The sequence below is a fragment of the Pelophylax lessonae genome (genome assembly GCF_965119305.1).
Source record: "Pelophylax lessonae genome assembly, chromosome: 1".
Taxonomy (NCBI): domain Eukaryota; kingdom Metazoa; phylum Chordata; class Amphibia; order Anura; family Ranidae; genus Pelophylax; species Pelophylax lessonae.
In genome coordinates this window covers 122053264-122073383 of record NC_138768.1, presented here as the reverse complement: position 1 = coordinate 122073383, position 20120 = coordinate 122053264, and the positions used below count along the sequence as shown (strand labels likewise).

Here is a 20120-nt window from a genome sequence, read left to right as displayed (position 1 = left end):
CCTGTGTGTCTCCTATAAGGCAGCAGGGGAAGAAGGAGGAAATTTTGTAGATCGCTGTGTGGCGATCTTACCCATAGCACATTTTTGGGGGCCTGGATACCTGTCAAAACAAGGTACCCAGGCCCCCAAAAATGTGCTAAATGTGGCAGTGGAGGGTGCAAACAAGTGTATGGGTGGAGAAATTTTGGGTTTGTCAACATGTATTTTGCCATTCACGTTGACGCAAAAATGCACCCGTCAACGCAATACAAATTAGCCCATGTGCTATGGTGTGCATGGGATATACAGTATCTCACAAAAGTGAGTACACCCCTCACATTTTTGTAAATATTTTATTATATCTTTTTATGTGACAACATTGAAAAAAAATTACACTTTGCTACAATGTATAGTAGTGAGTGTACAGCTTGTAGAACAGTGTAGATTTGCTGTTCCCTCAAAATAACTCAACACACAGCCATTAATGTCTAAACCGCTGGCAACAAAAGTGAGTACACCCCTAAGTGAAAATTGTCCAAATTGGGCCCAAATTGTCACCATTTTGTGTGAAAAGAAAAAAAATGTAAAAAGAGTAAACTTATGCGCTAAAATGGGGTAAGCGACCCGATGAATGCTATAAATGAGAAACTAGTGATGAACGTGGAACTCCTCGGAGCTAGCAGCTGATTTAGATAGTGTCCCCAAGTATCACAATATAAAAAGCAAGTATAAATCAGCGCTTCACTCTTTTTGAGAAAGCTACGGGTGTTCGTAGCGCAACGCGTCAGGGATAAGCCGTATTGACGTCACTTTCGGTCTTCGGCCGAGACCGGAAGCTTCGGATCTCACCGCATCGGCGGCTACATTGGAGATTGTCTGCACGCTTTGATCTGCTTCTTTGTGAGTAGTCTGTAACTTTATTAATAAAGTATACCCTATGTACTGCACCATGAGAGCCTCTCTTGTTTAAGCACTAGACACAGGGAGATACTTACGTGGACCGATTTGAAATCACTTAACCCATAACAACCGGAGGATAGTATTTAATCCATAACAGCTGGAGGATAATCTATACACGTCAGAAGATTGTGAGGAGCCTGGAGATTTATACTTAACACTCTTTTTGATTGTTGTGGAGGTGAGCGGCCACTGCATTCGGTGTGGGATTGCGAGCTCACCGGGACACACTCACTTTGATTTGATGTGTTTGAAAACTTATTTCACCTTTTAAATCACATTGGAAGATATCACCACATATCTATGGGCACTTTGCACTTCATGAATTAATTTTTATTGGACTATTATTAACCTAAGAGTTTATTTCATGGACTATTTATGCACGTCTGATTTAGCACTCCTGCACTGTTTTTGAATTGTTTATATCACTTCATACCGCCATTTGCACTATTTTATATTGTTTATTGATGTGCATCATTTATATGAGTAGCAACTATTCACATATCAATTGTTTTTTATTGCTGGTCACTTGTGTTTGTTTATGATCACTCAGATCTGGATTCAGTAGATTGTTCACAATTTGATGATTTTTTGAGGATTTTTTTCTACTATCAATATTCTTTTCTTATTTTGCACAATCTTGATTAGTCATCCACCCACACACCTACACATTTATTCACTATGTAATTAATGTTATCCACAGTCTTTGAGATCATCGGTTGTAGGTAGAAGGAGTGGTCCCCCTCATTGAGAGTGTAGCGCTGATTTATACTTGCTTTTTCACCATTTTGTGTGGCCACCATTATTTTCCATCACTGCCTTAACCCTCTTGGGCATGGAGTTCACCAGAGCTTCATAGGTTGCCAGTCGAGTCCTCTTCCATTCCTCCATGACGACATCATGATGCTGGTGGATGTTAGAGACCTTGCGCTCCTCCACCTCCAGGTTTTCCTGTAAGGAATGGGAACAATCAAAATTGTCCTTTGTTTTCCCCAAACATTTTTTTCTGTACGTTACCCTTTTGAGGAGTTGCTTTAAAAAAAAAAAAGTGGGCTAGCTCACTGGTGGTGGACCCTCCTGTTTCCAGGTTGAATAAAGCAACCATGATCCCTGTAGAGGAATCCCCATCCTTTAAGGACCCGGCTGACAAGAAAGCGAAGGCTGTGGCACGCAGCATATTTATGATGTCTGGTTCGGAATTGCGGCCAGTCTGCCTCAGCCCTGGTGTCTCAGACCCTAACTGAATAGGCCAAGCTTCTGCACCAGGGCCTGGGGGGTGAGCAGGTCCCCGCTGCTTAAGTTGATTTAGCAGGCCAGTTGGTCCATGGGCTGCAGTTTATTTGTGATGCAGCTTTGGATACACTCCTGTGCTGTCAAGCCTTTCTTTTTCAGCGGTGGTGATTAGGCGTGTGCTGTGGCTTAAGAATTGGTCCGCAGACCAAGCCTCTAAGAAGGCTCTCATTGATCTGCCCTTTCAAGGCTATCGCCTGTTTGGGGCTACCCTGGATGACATCATTAAGGGTATCACGAGGGGGAAGAGTACCTTCTTTTCATAGCCCAGGAAAGGGAAGGAGCCTCGTCACAGATCGGGGCCCTCCTTCTCAGCACATAGAAAATAATTGTGTCCTTCTGGAATGGATAATAAGGGAAATAGAGCTTTCAAATCTTCCCTGGGAGGTTCCAAGCATCCTTGGTCTGGTAAGCCTAGAGCTAGCTTCTCTGGACCAGCAGACAAGATACCTTCAGCATCAAGGTCTACCCTCACCCATTATTGGGGTGGGGGACATCTTCGCTGGTTTCGGGCCTCATGGACCTCCTTCATGAACGTCAAGGGGACCCACGAAATGATTCTTTTGGGAGTACCCACAAAGCTTGTCCTTTTCAGGTTTTTTTAGGCCCTGAGTCTCCTTCTGCGGATTTAATTCCAGCAAATATTCAGGTGATGTCCAAACTACCTAAGGTCCCCACTATCCCTGTCCAGGGAATTGGTTTACTTAGGTCTGATTTTAATTCTGACCAGGGGGGTCCTTCCTCTGGAAAAACTTCAGGAACCACAGGCCGTGATTCACTGGCTGCAGTCACACAGATAGTTCTCTCTCCCATTTTGCATACAGGTTCTGAGTCTGGTGGTATCCACCTTCAAGACAGTTTTGTTTGCACAGTACTACATGCAGCTACTTTAGCATGTTCGGCTCCACAGGAGGATACAGAGCTTCGTGGCGAGATTACGGTTTCCTCTGGCAGACACCACAGGTGCCCAAGGGCCACGTTAAGGCTAGTATCATCCTCCGCTCAGTCTTCTTCCACAATAACCTGTGAGGAATCAAGGACGAGGATCTTCCAATCAGTCTGGTGGCCATAAACGTCCCTTGGGGGCTTCCTCTCAGAGAAGACCAGTTATCCCAAGGGCTGATCTACTATCCTGCTTTACAGTTGCTGGTTTTTATGGCTTCTCTATTGAAAGTCAGGTACTGAGGGATAGAGGTCTGTCTGGATCAGTGATTCCTACTGTGAAGGCGAGGAAGTCATCTTCCAGCAAGATATACCATTGTACGTGGAAAGCTCACATTTCTTGGTGTGAGTCGATTGGCGCTCATCCTTGATCCTTTTCTGTGGCTCGGTTCTTAAACTTTCTTCAACAGGGCATTGATCAGAAGTTGGCCTTAAGTACCATCAAGGGCCAGGTGTCTGCCCTGGCAATCTTCTATCAGCAGCCCCTAGCTGTGCACTCTTTGGTTTGTACCTTCATTCAGGGGGTTTGACATGTGGTTTCACTTATACAGTCTCTTTTGCCGCCATGAGATTCAAATTAAGTACTTTCGGTTCTTCAGAAACCTCCATTTGAGAATATTCAGGAGATTCCCTTGCCTACGTTATCCCAGAAGGTGACATTCTTGGTGGCTATTACCTTTTCCCACAGGGTATCAGAATTTGCGGCATTATCCTGTCCCAGTTCCTATCCCTGTCCCAGTCCCTATCCCTGTCCATCATTCCTGCCCAACGTTGTCTCTGACTTTCATTTGAAGGAGGACATTGTGTTGCCTTCCTTTTGTCCAAAGCCGGCTCATCCCAAGGAATTGTTTTGCATAGTTGGATATGACGCTGAGCATGTGCACTCAACTTGGGTCGACCATGGAGAGGCCTGTTAAACCGCTGTATGGTTGTGGCCACCGTGCTGCAGCTGAGTTTCAGGGCCTTGGCAATCTTCCTATAGCCTAGGCCATCTTTATGTGGAGCAACAGTTCTTTTTTTTTCAGTTCTTTTCCATGAGGTAACATGTTGAACTTCAAGTGACCAGTATGAGAAAATGAAAGTGATAACACCAAATTTAACATACCTGCTGCCCATTCACATCTGAGACCTTGTAACACTAACGAGTTGCATGACACCGGGGAAGGAAAATGGCTATTTGGGCCCAATTTGGACATTTCCACTTAGGGGTGTTATCACTTGTTGCCAGCGTTTTTGACATTAATGCGTGTTGAGTTATTTTGAGGGGAAAGCAAATTTACGCTGTTACACAAGCAGAATACTCACCACTTTACATTCTAGCAAAGTGTCATTTCTTCAGTGTTGCCCCATGAAAAGATATAATAAAATATTTACAAAAATGTGAGATACTGTGTGTGTGTGTGTATATATATTGTAACATGGGGGCCATTAGCTCTAGTGGTAGATGAGGTTTTCAAGGCATTCCCGTCAGTCTGCAGTTTGATTTTAGGGCATGGCAGCCCATTTTTATTTACAGGCATAAAGAAAGTCCATAACATAATAACATAGAGTTTCTCACGCAGATGTTCTACTCCAGTCAATATAGGATGAACAGAAAATGTTAGCCCGCCTGGGTCTAAAGCTCTCACTCAGCTTTTCACTTGCAGTACCTCTGCTCTTTATGCTGGTCCCCCAGACCATAAATTCTCAGAAGCTGACTGCTGCACACTGCCCTTGTAGACACACACGTGCTCTTGCTGCCACCTGCAGCCTCTGACTCCTAGAGACCTCCTGTCTCTCTTACATGGAGCCGTCTCCCAACTGGGAGCTCTGAGGTATTCCTTCATCTCCATTATAAGGGCTGTGTGCACCTGAGCACACACCCTGCTGGTCATTCACAAGACATGGACACAGGGTTGGAGATTCCATCCCACCCAAAACACTGTGGAATCTCCAAACTACAGAGCCCCATCCAGGTATACCAAAACCTGAAGAAAACTGCAAAAGCAGTTTTATCCACAGCACATCTACGCTCTGTAGTCCTGCATGGAGCCAATGTGCACACTCTGTCCTTTAAATCACCATTTTCACAGTGACAGTCTCAACCTGTCACAATATATATGATCCTGAACTTTTGGGTAGCTGGCACCTACTGATCACCCAATACACGGGCAGAACGGCAGATTGCCATTCTGTCAGTAGGGAAGACATGGATCCTATGTTCCTGCAAAGCAGGGACACGTATCCATGCCTTCCCCTAGTACAAGCACATCCCCCACAGTAAGAAAACACCAGCGTGGCACACATTTAACCCTTTGATCGCCCCTAATGTTTAACCCCCTCCCAGCCAGTGTCAGTACAGTGACAGTTTATATTTCTCTAGCGCTCATCGACAGACGTAGTCCTCGGTGATACACCACCTTCGGGTTATGTTACCTCCGCAGGAGCAGGACTAGACAGGAAATTAAAAAGCTCTGGCCACACCCTAGGGGCAGTCCCAGAGGGTATATCCTCTCTCTCTCTGCCTCAGCAAATCAGTTATTTTCTGTCTAGTTAGGAGTAAGGACCTAGACACCTTGCTGGGATCTTAGGTCCTGGCAAGAATTTTTTCTTAAAGGATTTTTTTAGACAGCTTTTTCTCCAGTGTTCCTGTGAGATCTTCAAGCAAGAAAGCTGAACTGGGCGACGGGCTGGATGTTGAGATCCGGTGGTCACCCCAGTTCAGCCTACGAGCGCGTGCAGGCCATAGCTCCGCGCTGGGTCGGCCGCGACAAAGTCCCGTTAAAAGGACTGAACCCGCGAGTTAAACGTCTCGCTGAAACGCCAAAGACCATGAGTCACGGCGTTCGTATCGGTCGACAGCCCTCCCGCCCCGGTGGAGAGGGGTACTGTCAGGAGTTGGTGCCCGCCTGGTTCCGGTATGGTGAGTAGTATGTTCCCCCTTTCCCCCTGACGGGTTTTGTGGTGAACGCGGGCCCCTCTCTGTATGGTAAGAAAGAGTCCTTTCTGTCCTATAACATGTCACAGATCCTCCTACTTTGAGTGTGATTTTTTGTGTACAAAAAGCCAGGAGGCTTGGTTTGGGAGCTAACAATCTATTGTATACATGTTTAAAAGATGTAATCTGTGGCATTCTGGGAATCTTATGGGTTTAGTATAAGCTACCTACCAGTCAGAAGCCACGGACATGTAGACTGCCTTCCAAATCAGATCTCCAGCTATTAGCAGGCCTCCCGAACGGCCATGCGGTCCGCCAGGGGCCGATACCGCCAACCACGCCATATCCCCAGGCAGAGACAGTGTTGTGTGCCCTGCAGCACACCGCCATTCAGCAGGCCGCCGCCATTTTTTCTTGCAGGATCGCACGAGCCGCCATTTTGGCGTAGCCTCGTGTCTCCAGCATGGGGGCGGCCATGTTTGAGGTGATCCTACACCTCGTGGAGCTTGGGGGAGGCGCCGGAAGGCGTGCAGAGGGGCGGAGCCGCCTCCTTTCTTCCTGGGCAGCCAGCCAAAAGACTTCCTGTTTGTCAAGACAGCGCTGTAAGCTGTTGCAGTTTAACTCTGAGCATCAAGTGGTGAGCCTGGGGGTCTATCTCTCTCTCTCTCGATCGATAGGGATCCCTAAGCAGGTAACACTAAGGGGCTTTTTTGTGGCGCCGGGGGTCAGAAAAAAAAAAAAAAAAAAAAGTTTTTTTCTTTACTTTTGAATTATATTATCCAGGAAGTAACTGGAGTTATTATGGACCCTGCCACACATATTCCCCCACCTGTTTCCCTCGAGGGGGCCTCGGGACCCGCCGGTGCACAGAGTATAGAGTCATTTACAGCAATTTTGGAGTCTATGGTGGCTCGGGTGGAGGCGGCCTGTCAGGGACGGGGGTCAAGGAAGCGACCCCCGCCTACCCCTATACCATCTGACACCTCTGACTCAGATTCAGAGATGGTCACGGCAGTTGCAGGTTCCTCTGCAAGGGCTGTTATCCCAGGTAAAGCCCCCTCAGACAGTGAGGAGGACGCTTCTTCTCTTGCTATAATTCAGGAAGAAGCATTGGTGGACGCACTAGTTTTTGGCAGTGCAAGAAACCTTAAAACTTGAGGCTTTACCGGCAGAGGCAACTGAAACAGAGAGGCCTTTTGGGACTAATAAGCCCATCAAGACGGCGAAGGCCTTTCCTGTACCTAAATGTTTTGGTAATCAGATTAAAGGAGAATGGGAGCATTCTAAACGTACCTTTACTATTTCCAAGCGTATTGCTAGACGCTATCCGTTTGAGGAATCCATCATTAAGAAATGGACGGTACCACCAGTCGTGGATCCGCCTATTTCCAGGCTGAATAAAGCCACGGTTATTCCAGTGGAGGACACTTCGTCCTTTAAGGATCCGGTGGATCGAAAGATAGAAGCAGAGTCCCGCACTATCTTTTCTCTGATAGGGTCAGCATTTAGACCAGTAATCGTTATTGGTCTAGTTTCCCAGACACTTACGGAATGGGCGAAAATGGTACGCCAAGATCTTAGGGGAAAAGATATTCCCCAGGAGACATCTGATTTGATGGAACAGATCATACAAGGGCTACGGTTTATCTGTGACGCAGCCTTGGACACTACTCCCTTATTAGGGCATGCATCTAAGTTAGCAGTGATCCTCAGACGTGTGCTGTGGTTAAAATGCTGGTCAGCTGACCTAGGTTCCAAAAAGACCTTGACCAATCTCCCCTTTCAGGGGAATCGTCTATTTGGAGCCAACCTAGATGAAATCATTAAGGATGCCACTGGGGGCAAGAGCACTTTTTTGCCACAGGCTGCAAAAGCTAAGGGACCTCGCAACAAGCGAGGACCTTTCTTTACCGCCCATAAAGGGCGCCCGGCTGGTACTAGCGGGAAAGGCAAGACTCCTCCAGGAGGGTTCAAGAAGGGGACCAACCCAGCCAAACCCGAAGCAAAGGAGTACACAGCCTGAAGGTGCGCCCCCACCCGGTTTCAGGGTGGGGGGACGTTTTCACCGGTATTCAGGACATTAGATCGAGCATCTACCACTACTACCGGTGCGATTCCTCCCTTCCAACATTTAAGTACCACAGGAAGCGGTAGTTACCGTTCCCTGAAAAGATCTTTTCCTTTACCTTTTCCTAAGATTAGTCCCGATACCTCACAGGAATCGGATCTGGTTGACCAGATAGGCCAAGTAGCCTCTAGTCGGGTGACTTCGGTCCCTGAGGTTCAACCAGAAAAGATCACCTTTCCTGATAACTATCAGGTATTTGATAAATGTGTGGGAACAGAAAACGACCAGACTTTCTCGGATGGTCGGGGCCAGATAGCTCTAGGGACGCCTGGTTCAGATCCAATCAGCGCCAGTGGTCCTAGAAATTCTAGGCTGGCCTCCTCAAGCCGGCCTGGCCGACTTGGACATGTTAGTCGCAGACGTTCCGTGGGAACTTCGTCTCAGGGAGTGTCTGTGGTCTGACAGGCTGCATTATCATGCCAGTCACCATACCTAGTGATTCATAGGGATAAGGTAGTACTTCATCCTAAGCCATCTTTTCTTCCCAAGGTGGTTTCAGATTTTCATCTGAATGAAGATATTGTACTACCTTCCTTGTGTCCTCAGCCCAAGCATCATCGGGAACATGCGTTGCATTCCTTAGATGTGGTTCGGGCAATCAGGGTATACCTGAAATCTACGGAATCATTCCGTAAGACGGATTCACTTTTTGTGATCACGGATGGCCCCAGAAAGGGTTTGCCTGCATCTGCCGCGACCATTGCCAAATGGATTAGACAAACGGTGGTACAGGCTTATTCTATTAAGGGTCAGAGTCCTCCGTTCCCTGTTAGGGCGCACTCCACTCGAGCGCTCAGTACTTCCTGGGCCTTTCGCCATCAGGCGTCAGTGGTCCAGGTATGTAAGGCGGCCACCTGGTCGTCGGTACATACCTTTACAAAATTCTATAAAATTGATGTGACGGCATCGGCGGATGCCTCATTTGGCCGCAAGGTTTTGCAGGCCGCAATTTGAGGAGACCGGTGGTCTACCTCGAGGGTTTTTTTCTGTTTGAAAAAAAAAAAAAAAAAATTTTGTTTTCTCCTTTTTTGTTAAGTCTCATCATAAAGGATGAGCATTGTAAACTTCTAGTTGGCACCGGTTGGGCCTTCTAGATTGGGATTTGATTTCCATTTTCCTACCCCTCAGTTGTGATACTGCTCTGGGACGTCCCGAAGGTGGTGTATCACCGAGGACTACGTCTGTCGATGAGCGCTAGAGAAAAATGGATTTTTGTAAAATCTTACCGTAAAATCCTTTTCTCTTAGCTCATCGACAGACGTAGTCCCCGCCCCTCTGTTTTGGAGTTGGGTTGGGTTAAATTCTCTAAGCACTGCTTTTTCACATAACTGATTTGCTGAGGCAGAGAGAGAGAGGATATACCCTCTGGGACTGCCCCTAGGGTGTGGCCAGAGCTTTTTAATTTCCTGTCTAGTCCTGCTCCTGCGGAGGTAACATAACCCGAAGGTGGTGTATCACCGAGGACTACGTCTGTCGATGAGCTAAGAGAAAAGGATTTTACGGTAAGATTTTACAAAAATCCATTTTTTTAGCACTGACCACTCTTGGTGTCACCGGTTCCTAAAGAAGTGCCAGTGTCCGATTGTCCATGTCTTCTCCAGACCCTTTTAAGTCTGTCAAATGTGTTCAGGGTGAACCTGCTCTCGTCTGTAAAAAGCACAGGGCGCCAGTGGCAGACCTGCCAATTCTGGTGTTCAATAGCAAAAGCAAATTGATCTCCAAGGTTCCAGGCAGTGAGCACGGGTCCCACCTGAGGACATTGGGCCCTCAGGCCACCCTCATGAAGTCTGTTTCTAATTGTTTGGTCAGAGACCTTTACACCAGTAGCCTACTGGAGGTCATTTTGTAGGGCTCTGGCAGTGCTCCTCCATACACAAAGAAACCGATACTGGTCCTGCTCATGGGTTAAGGACCTTCTACGGCCCTGTCCAGCTCTCCTAGAGTTAACTGCCTGTCTCCTAGAATCTCCTCCACGCTATTGAGACTGCTGGGAGACACAGCAAACCTTCTGGCAAAGGCACGTATTGATGTGTCATCCTGAGGGAGTTGGACTGCTTGTGCAACCTCTGTAGGGTCCAGGTATCGCCTCATGCTATCAGTGGTGACACTGACCCATGCCTAATGCAAAACCTAGTGAAAAACAGTCAGAAAAGATGAGTAGGGAAAAAAATGTCAGTGGCCTCCACCTGTAAAACCATTCCTGTTTTGGGGTTTGTCTCATTGTTGCCCATCTAATGCACCTGTTAATTTCATTAATGCCAATGCAGTTGAAACTGATTCCCAACCCCTCCACTACTTAAATGACCAGATCAATATTTTATATATATATATATATATATATATATATATATATATATATATATATATATATATATATATATATATATATATATATTTTTTTTTTTAATATATATATATATATATATATATATATATATATATATATATATATAAATATATTTTATTTTTTGGTCAAAACGTACATTTTTTTTTTTTTTTGTTTATAGCGCAAAAAATAAAAAAATGCAGCTGTGATCAAATACCACCAAAAGAAAGCTCTATTTGTGGGGAAAAAAGGCATACATTTTATTTACAGTGCTGCACGACCGCATAACTGTCAGTTAAAGTAACGCAGTGCCCTTTTGCAAAAAATGGCCTAGTCATGAAGGGGGGTAAATCTTCCGGAGGTCAAGTGGTTAAAATACTTTTTAACATTAGTTTTTTTTTTTTACTTTTTCTCCTGCTAGTTTGATGTTGTCTCTATCTGCTTGATCTTAACTTAGTATTAAAAATACTGGCCTCCTCAACATAGTTACACCTATAATGTGTTTACGGTTTTCAAACATGTCTCCTTTTCCCCAAGACTGTACATATTAAGATCTTGATATGTTTCACCTTGTTCTATGATCAGCAATGATAGCCTTCTGCCTCTGAGGAGCTTTGCGATATGTTTCATATCCACTGGCAACAACAAACAATGAGCTCTCAGTAACTATTCCATCTCTTATACACATATTGAAGATGGTAGGGTGGAGTAGTCCTATTGGAGAATAAATAAGGTGCAGTTATCTAATCCAAACCTTTGGTCTGGCCCCGTTCGTGGTTCCTTCAACTTTCTGCACTGGCTGGTTGCTGGTACAGGTGGCCATACTTCTGCTATGCAGGTGGATAGCACTTCTACCAAACAGCACTAGTCGTCGGTTCGAATCGAATTATAAAATAAGGTCTGCAGGTATCGACAGCAGGGTTTGCTCTTGGATACGGAGCTGGCTAAAAGGGCGTGTCCAAAGGGTGGTAATAAACCGCGCATACTCAGACTGGTCTGAGGTAGTAAGCGGGGTGCCCCAGGGCTCAGTCCTGGGACCAACCTTGTTCAATTTATTCATAAACCGCATTGAGGACGGAATCAGTAGTTCGTTATTAGTTTTTGCAGATGACACAAAATTGGGCAGGGCAATAACTGCACAGCATGAAGCAGATATCCTACAGAATGACCTGGACAAAATAACGGAGTGGGCAACGACATGGCAAATGAGGTTTAATGTGGAGAAGTGTAAGGTTTTGCACTTGGGGACTAAAAACATAAAAACACAATACACGTTAGGAGGGGAACCCTTGGGGGAATCAAAAATGGAGAAGGATCTGGGAGTCTTGGTTGATGATCGATTAGGCAACAGCATGCAATGTCAAGCGGCAGCTGCCAAAGCCAGCAGAATATTAGCATGCATAAAGAAAGGGATGTATTCCAAAAATAAGACTATAATCCTTCCACTTTATAAAACTCTGGTCCGACCGCATCTGGAGTATTCTGTCCAGTTCTGGTCGCCAGGCCTCAGGAGGGATGTGTTGGAGCTTGAGAAAGTCCAGAGAAGGGCAACTAAACTGATTAGGGGATTGGAGGACCTTAACTATGAAGAGCGGCTGCAAGCGCTCGATTTATTCTCCCTGGAGAAGAGACGCCTGAGGGGGGACATGATAGCAATTTATACATTTCACAATGGGGATCTCAGCTTAGAAAAAAAGCTGTTCATTCGAAGGGATTGCATGAGGACAAGAGGGCATACCATGCGATTAGAGGAGAAGCGTTTTAACCTCAGGCAACGAGGGGTGTTCTTTACTGTTAGGGCTACAAGATTGTGGAATTCTCTACCACAAGAGGTGGTTTCTGCAGGTAGTATGGTGGCTTTCAAAAGACTCTTAGACATACATCTCAAGGATCAGGACATTAAGGGCTATGTGAGATGATTACAGCCACACACACCCACACAGGTTGAACTGGATGGACTATTGTCTTTATTCAACCTCACCTACTATGTAACTATGAATCCCAATAGCGACACTACCTGCATGGAGTTTGCATGTTCTCCCTGTGCCTGTGTGAATTTCCTCCAGGTACTCTGGTTTCCTACCACACTCTAAAGATATGCTGGTAGCATAATGGCCCTTGTCTAAATTGTCCCTAGTATGTGTATGTATGAATGTGAGTTAGAGACCTTGGATTAATCCGCTCTTTGAGGGCAGGGACTGATGTAAATGTACACTATATTTGTAAAGTGTTGTGTAAATTTTCAGCGCTATATACTGCAAATACCTGTAATAAATATAGTCATGTTGCAATGTAATACAGTGTGGAGTTGCCAACAGTAGTTCTTTAATGTTTTTGTATTGCTTGAAATGTGTTCCAGACAGCAAGCCAGAAACAATCAATGCTCACCAGATAAAGATGTCATTCTTCACTTACCCCACTCTAACAGAGATATGCCGCAGGCTTGTCACCCATTATTTTGTCCTCAATGAGGAAGAGCGCGCAATGTGGGAGGAGGACCCAGAGGGTTTTGGTAAGTACATACCTCAAGTATTTTGCTATGCTAGCTCTACCTTCACAACTTTGTAGAGAAGTGAAAATGTATACATAGATTTAGAGCTACTCTGCTCCTCCAATGTATGGGGGTTGCCATTGTATTTCAGTGATGCCTATCTTTTCACATACGGGATGTCTTCTTGGGAGATGTGCTCCACAATAAATAGAGGTAAAGTCAGCTTAGGGAGTCTCTACTTCATTAATCACACACGTGCTACCTATTTACACAGTATTATTGCTGAGCAAGCATAAGCTGCACACCACAGAACATCATACAGTGTACATTTACATTCCACACTGGTCTCCAGAGAAATGAGCTCCAACGTTTCACTATCATGTTTCCTGACCAAGAGTTAATTGCTTTCAGCGTGTTATAAATTGTCTACGACTGTTTCTGTGGGGCCTGTCTTCTTGTGTGCTGTTTCTTGCTTTATTCTTGATGATCGATGCTGCTTCCATCTATACGAAGGAAATATTCTGGTATGTTTAATTTCCAGTGTACCTTTTTTCTTTAATGTTTAACCCTGTCTTATTTATTGGTGGCTTGCGCTCTGGTTCTCAGTTTTTTCATATTCTGAAAAAAAAAATGAACAAACTCATTTAGTCCACTTTGTAATACAATGTGCTTTTGAGATGTGTGTAATCATGAAACCGAGTTTGATGTTTACTTTTTTTTTTGATACAACAGACCAGGGAAACTGATTGACATAGGGCTTTCTTCACCTACATACAGGCAACAAACTAAAAAAGGAAGTTGCATCAATGTGGGGCTTCTGTTGGGGAGGGAGCAGGGAACAGGTGGCCATATACAGGTGCATCTCGTAAAATTAGAATATCAACAAAGTTCATGCGCTCACTTTGGACCTGATAAAACACAGTGGACCAACACCAGCAGATGACATGGCTCCCCAAATCATCACGGACTTTGGAAAATTTTGCATGTCGTTTTGAAATCAAAGTTCCACAGTCTGGAGGAAGAGTGGACAGGCACAGAATTCAAGTTGTAGGAGGTCCAGTGTTGAAGTTTCTACAGTCAGTAATGGTTTGGGGAGCCCATGTCATCTGCTGGTGTTGGTCAACTGTCTTTTATCAAGTCCAAAGTCATCGCAGCCCCCTACCAGCAAATTCTAGAGCACTTCATGCTTCCCTCTGCTGAGCTTTATGGTGATGCTGATTTAAACACCTATCAAACACCTTCTCAGCGTCTGTGGAGAGCAGGGTGGGCTGGGAAGTTTTGCGAACATACGCTATTAGAGACAAGGTTCTGAGAGAATTGTCCTGTGCTTCCCACCCCGGAATGAAACCTGTCTGATCATTGGCAATCCAGTGAGGTATTAGAGGAAGAAGTGTGAGCGCTAGGGCTTTAGCATTTCTTTTTTTACATTGATGTTTAAAAGGGATAATGGTCTATAGCTAACACATTGGGTAGGGTCTTTGCCCGGTTTGGGAAGTATGGTGATGTGAGCATGTAGTGTCTCCGGCCTGATAGGATCACCGTTATGTAGTGAGTTAGCGTATGTAGTCAGGGCAGGGAGTAGGTGGTTGCGAGTTCGATAGTTCGTGGCCAAGAGGCCATCCGCTGGCTATAGAGTCCAAAGCTGTAGAATATTCTGCAGAGGTGAATTTGGACTCCAAGGCTTCAACAGTCAAAATGTTACTGAAATCCATAAGTTTTGGGGTTTCCCTTACAGCCTGTAATTCATCCAGGGGGAGTTTAGGAAGGTTGGCTTGAGCTAGATATTCAAGGGTCCTGGACCATCTGGCCTCCGAGTCTGCAGTGGGTTTGTTAACTTGGTGTAAGTGTTGGTAAAAGGATCGGAACACTTTTGCTATAGATTTAGTTTCATGAACTAAGGAGTCCCTTTCATTTTTAATTTTCACAATAAAAGAGGAAGACTTTTTATGTCCAAGGGACCTGGCTAATACCATACTTAGTTTGTCCTCCCATTCATAAGCTTGCTGGGAAATCAGGCAAAGTTTACGTTTAAAATCAGCATGGAAAAGGGCTTTGAACACCTTTTTTTTGATAGTTGGGTCAAAAGGGGTTTGGAGAACGACAGTTTGTGATTGCCTTCCAGAGTCGTAATCTCTCGTAATAAGGCAAGTTGGTTGGCCAGGCTCTTTTTTTCTTCCTAGAGCCCAGTTCAATCAACTTGCCCCAAAAGTGTGATTTATGAGATTCCCATAGCACTCCAGGTTTGATTTCAGGTATGCAGTCCTTCTCTAAATGTGACCTATCTATTTCCTCCTCCAGAAGGAAGTCGTTAAGTTTCCAATTATTGTTTTTAATGGGAATAGAAGGAATGTGCAACCTAGTACAAACTGGTGAGGGATCAGAGAAAGTGGAGACCTCCTATAGAGGAGTAGGTGAGGAGATGGAGCTGATGATGCGTTATGAAGATATAATCTATCCCAGAATAGGAGTGTTGTAAATGTGTGAGAATTGGGAGTAGTCCCGATCAGAAGGGTGCAGTATACACCAGGTGTCCATGAGCTGGGCGTCGTGTAATCTTTTTAAATAAATGTTAAGCTTTTGTGCGGAAGGGACGATGTACCCTGGGAAGTGTCCAAAGGGGACTCTAATGGGACATTGAGGTCACCCACCATAATGATACAACCGTGAGCGAATTTCAGTAATTTATGAATAGTAGAGGAGATAAAGCCCTCCTGGTCATGGTTGGGAGCATATATATTGGCTAGAGTACATTGCATGTTGCCCAGGGTGCCCCTCAAAAATAGATACCTGCCCATGTTACCAGCTAACATAGAATCCATCTGGAAAAGAGTAACCCTATGGAAATCAATGGCTTCACCCTTTGCTTTGCGAATATCAGATAAACTGTAAAACCATGTCGGAAAATCAGGGGATGAGAGTCTAGTTTTAGAGACATGCGTCAGATGTGTTTCCTGAAGAAACACCACAACCCCCTTCAGTAGCTTCAGTTCCCTAAACATGTTGTGTCTTTTACTAGGGGTATGATGTCCTCTCACATTGAGAGAAGTGAAATTAATTGTCGCCATGGGTTTCCAACATGGTAGGTAACAATAGAACAAATATTGCTAAGAACACACAGAGGTCTGCTCGGGAGGAGGAAGTGGAGGGTGGTGGAGGGGAAGAGACAACAGTAGGAGGAAGTAGGCGGAAAGAGGAGAGAGAAAAGAAAAGAGGAGGGGAGTCATCAATTCCTGGGAGGCCAGTAGTCTGCATGCACAAAAGTGCCGTGCTCAGCTGGGGATCTTTCATACCCCACACTCCCCCTAGGGACCCCCAAAGTAGGGATAAAACCCCCAGCCCCCCCCCCCCCCCCGCAGCCTCACACCTACCCAAGAACAGCTCCTGAGACCTCAACAAGTAGGGGAGAAATATTTGGGAATGAGCTCCCTGGAGGTCTGTATGACAAAATATCAAACCCTGGTAAGGAACCAATGAAAACCACAACACAAAGAAAGAAAACACAACAATACCGACATACATTCTGTCAACAGCATAATAAGGCTAGTGCCAATATATCACCTGGTCCATTCGGATTGGTCTCTGGAGCTTGGGAAACCATGTGTAATTAGTATGAGCGGTCTTAGGCTATGCATTGACGACCATGTTCACTGTGGGTGACTGGAGTGGCTCATTGTCATTGAAGTACTTTGAAACAATGACAAAAGCAGAAATAAAACTAGAATAAAGTGATATATCATGGTGTTGCTGTTAGCGAGGATGGATTAACCTGGTTTAGAGGAGGAACCCGCAGCAGAGATGCGGTGTTTCTTGGAGGGCTTCTGCCATTGGGGCTCCGTGGTGGGTTCCAAGACTGGGAATCCTGAAGCTCCGGTGGGGTGATGTTAAGGTCCATGCAAAAAGTTTCCAATTCCTCGGGAAAACGCAGGGTTGCTGTTCGGCCATCTCTGTGAGCAATAAGGCAGGATGGAAAGCCCCAGCGATAGGCAATGGCATTGCTGCGGAGCTTATCTGTGAGGGCTTTCAGAGCATGAGGACGATCCAGTGTATCTTTAGCAAGGTCAGGGAAAAACGAGCGATTCACCCCATCAATTTCCAGGGTGGCATCCTCTTGTGCTTTGCGCATTATTTGCTCTTTCTCCTCATAGTAATGCACTCTGCAGATGACATCCCGAGGCAATTCCGGCAGTCCCCTGATGCGTTTATGCGTTTGTTTCTCCTGCTTTGATTCTCTTGGTCCTCCAATCTGTACATGGCCATCCTGTGTGCTATGGCCAGGCGCCTGTGGTTGGCCTGAAGATCTTTAATGGCCGAAGAGTGCAGGTCGAGGCGGCGCTCCAATTCCTCAACGTGGGAGAGGACTTGAGAGAGATCGGAGCGGACTGCGGAGACCTGCTTCTTTATGGCCCTCTCTAGGTTGTAGGAAGATCGCTCACCATGGTCGCCACCCGAGAGCGCCTAGGTGGTGTGCCGTCCCACCCAGAGCAGTAAGAGGAGGCAGACGGGCTCTGTCTGGACAGTTGCCTGTGCTGGGAGGAGGAGCCAGCGCCATGTGGGGAGTGGCCTATGTTTCCGGTGTCTAAGGAATCCTGCGGTTCCGTAGCCAGGAACCGTTTAATGGAGCTTAAATTAGAGGACTTGGTAGGCAGGAATCTCCCCGTAAATGTACCAATCCTGTAGCCGACTCGAAGCGGTATATGATATCGGGTTTGAGCAGATTGAGAACCTCCGCTGGAGCTCAAAACGTCCTCACAGGTCCATGCGGAAGTCACCGGATATATATACTGTGTATGTGTATGTATGTATGTATGTATATATATATATATATATATATACACATACTTATACACACACAGTATCTCACAAAAGTGAGTACACCCATCACACTTTTGTAAATATTTTATTATATCTTTTCATGTGGCAACACTGAAGAAATGAAACTTTGCTACAATGTAAAGTAGTGAGCGCACAGCTTGTATAACAGTGTAAATTTGCTGGCCCCTCAAAATAACTCAACACACAGCCATTAATGTCTAAACCTCTGGCAACAAATGTGAGTACACCCCTAAGTGAAAATATCTAAATTGGGCCCAAATTGTCAATATTTTGTGTGGCCACGGTTATTTTCCAGCACTGCCTTAACCATCTTGGGCATGGAGTTCACCAGAGCTTCTCAGGTTGCCACTGGAGTCCTCTTCCACTCCTTCAGGACGACATCACGTAGCCGGCATTCTTAGGTGGGCGGACTGATTCGTTCCAGCCCTCTCAAACTTTTGCCATGACTCCTGTGCAGATTCGGGCAAAAGGGATCCTGGTTATTCTATTGGCCCCAGACTTGTCTCACCGGTCTTGGTATGCTGATATGGTACGGCTGGTCATCGATTCTCCTTAGGGACTTCCTCTCAGGGAGGATCTGCTTTTCCAAGAAACAATCTTCCATCCTGCTTTACAGTCACTGGTTTTAACGGCTTGGCTGTTAAATGCCAGGTGCTGAAGTGTGAAGGTTTGTTTGAATCTATGATTCCTATGCTGTTAAATGCTTGGAAATCTGCCTCTAGGAAGATCTACCATCATACGTGGAAGATGTAAATTGCGTGGTATGAGTCTCTTGGGGTTCATCCTTGCTCCTTCTCGGTGGATTGGATCTTAACCTTCCTCCAACAGGGGGTTGAACAAAAATTAGCCTTGAGCACCATCAAGGGCCTGGTGTCCGGTTTTGGCGTTTTTTTCCAATGACCTTTGGCCACACACTCCCTTGTGCGCTTACCTTTTCTTCAGGTGTTCCAACATTTGGTTTCTTCAGTGCGGTCTCCGTTGCCACCCTTGAATATTCATGTGGTGCTTTCAGCTCTACGGAAGCTTCTTTTTAAAAATATTCGGGAGGTTTCCCTGCTTACGTTGCCCCAGAAGGAGGCCTTCTTTGGTGGCTATCATCTCTGCATGCAGGGTGTCAGAACTGTTGGCATTATCCTGTCGTTCACCTTATGGTGCTTCACAAAGAAAAGGTGGTGCTTTGCCTCTGTCCGTCATTCCTTCCTAAGGTGGTGGTCTCTGACTGTCATTTGAATGAAGACATTGTGTTGCCTTTCCTGTGTCCCAGGCCTAAACATCTGAAGGAAATTGCCTTGCATGTCTGGGATGTGGTCCGGGCAATTAGGTTGTACCCGGAAGCTGCAGAGCATTTTCATACGTTTTTGCGCTTAAACAACTGTTCTCTTATGTTTTCATCCTCTTTTCCTCCCATTCAATAGCTGGCATACACAAGCACTTATGCCAAACACTTAAATGTGTATAAGCATTCAAAAACACTAAAAAAAACAAGCCTGTGTAAGAGCTTGCATATAAGCACCTACTTTGGGTATGAATGTAGGCTAAAGATCTCCCCTAGCTAACATTTTCTTAGAGTTACAACAGCATATTTTTTCCCTGTTTGGAATGAACACTTTCCATAAAAACTGGCAAGTAGTCCCAGGGGATATGCTCCCTCTCTCTGCTATAGGTACTCAGTTTTTTTTCTGCCTAGTCAGGAGTAAGGACCTAGTTCCTTGCTGGGATCTCTGATTTTGGCAATATTTTCTTTTTAGATAGAAATTTTTCTCATGGTTTTTTTTCCTGTGAGATCTACAATCAAGTGCTGGACTGGGTGACTGGCTAGTTAATCTAGATCCAGTGGTCACCCCAGTCTGACCAGCGAACGCGCGCAGACCTCAGCTCCACGCTAGGTTGGCCACGACATAGCCCCACTGGACGGGGGCTGGCCTGCGAGTTAAACGCCTCGCGAGGTCGCATACGACTGGGTCTCGTCGGCTCGAGTCAAAGTGTTCCTCCTGGCCGAGAGCCCCCCAATTCCAGTGGGGAGGGGTTCTGTCTGGAGCGGTGCCCACCTGGTTCCTGGTATGGTGAGTAGCTGTCCCCCCTCTCCCCCTGGAGGGTTTTGGTTTGTATGTGACAGAAATGCATTGAAAATTGGTAAAATACAGCCATCTATAAGCATCACAGTCCCTCCATTAGACATGAGGCAATCACTGTGATATCATCCAGACTTGATTTTAGGGATTCTGTATCCTTGATGGAATATTTGTGCAACATTCTG

At 45.6% G+C, this 20120-nt stretch overlaps 1 protein-coding gene across 1 annotated transcript in view; it reads left to right on the top strand.

The window, feature by feature from the left end:
* The window catches only part of IPO11 (importin 11), a 926630-nt gene that overhangs the window by 246152 nt on the left and 660358 nt on the right, over positions 1–20120 (top strand). Inside the window, exon 10 of the mRNA XM_082270245.1 lies at positions 12899–13051. Within this exon, the coding sequence (XP_082126371.1) occupies positions 12899–13051 (153 nt within the window). The remainder of the gene's footprint in view (positions 1–12898; positions 13052–20120) is intronic.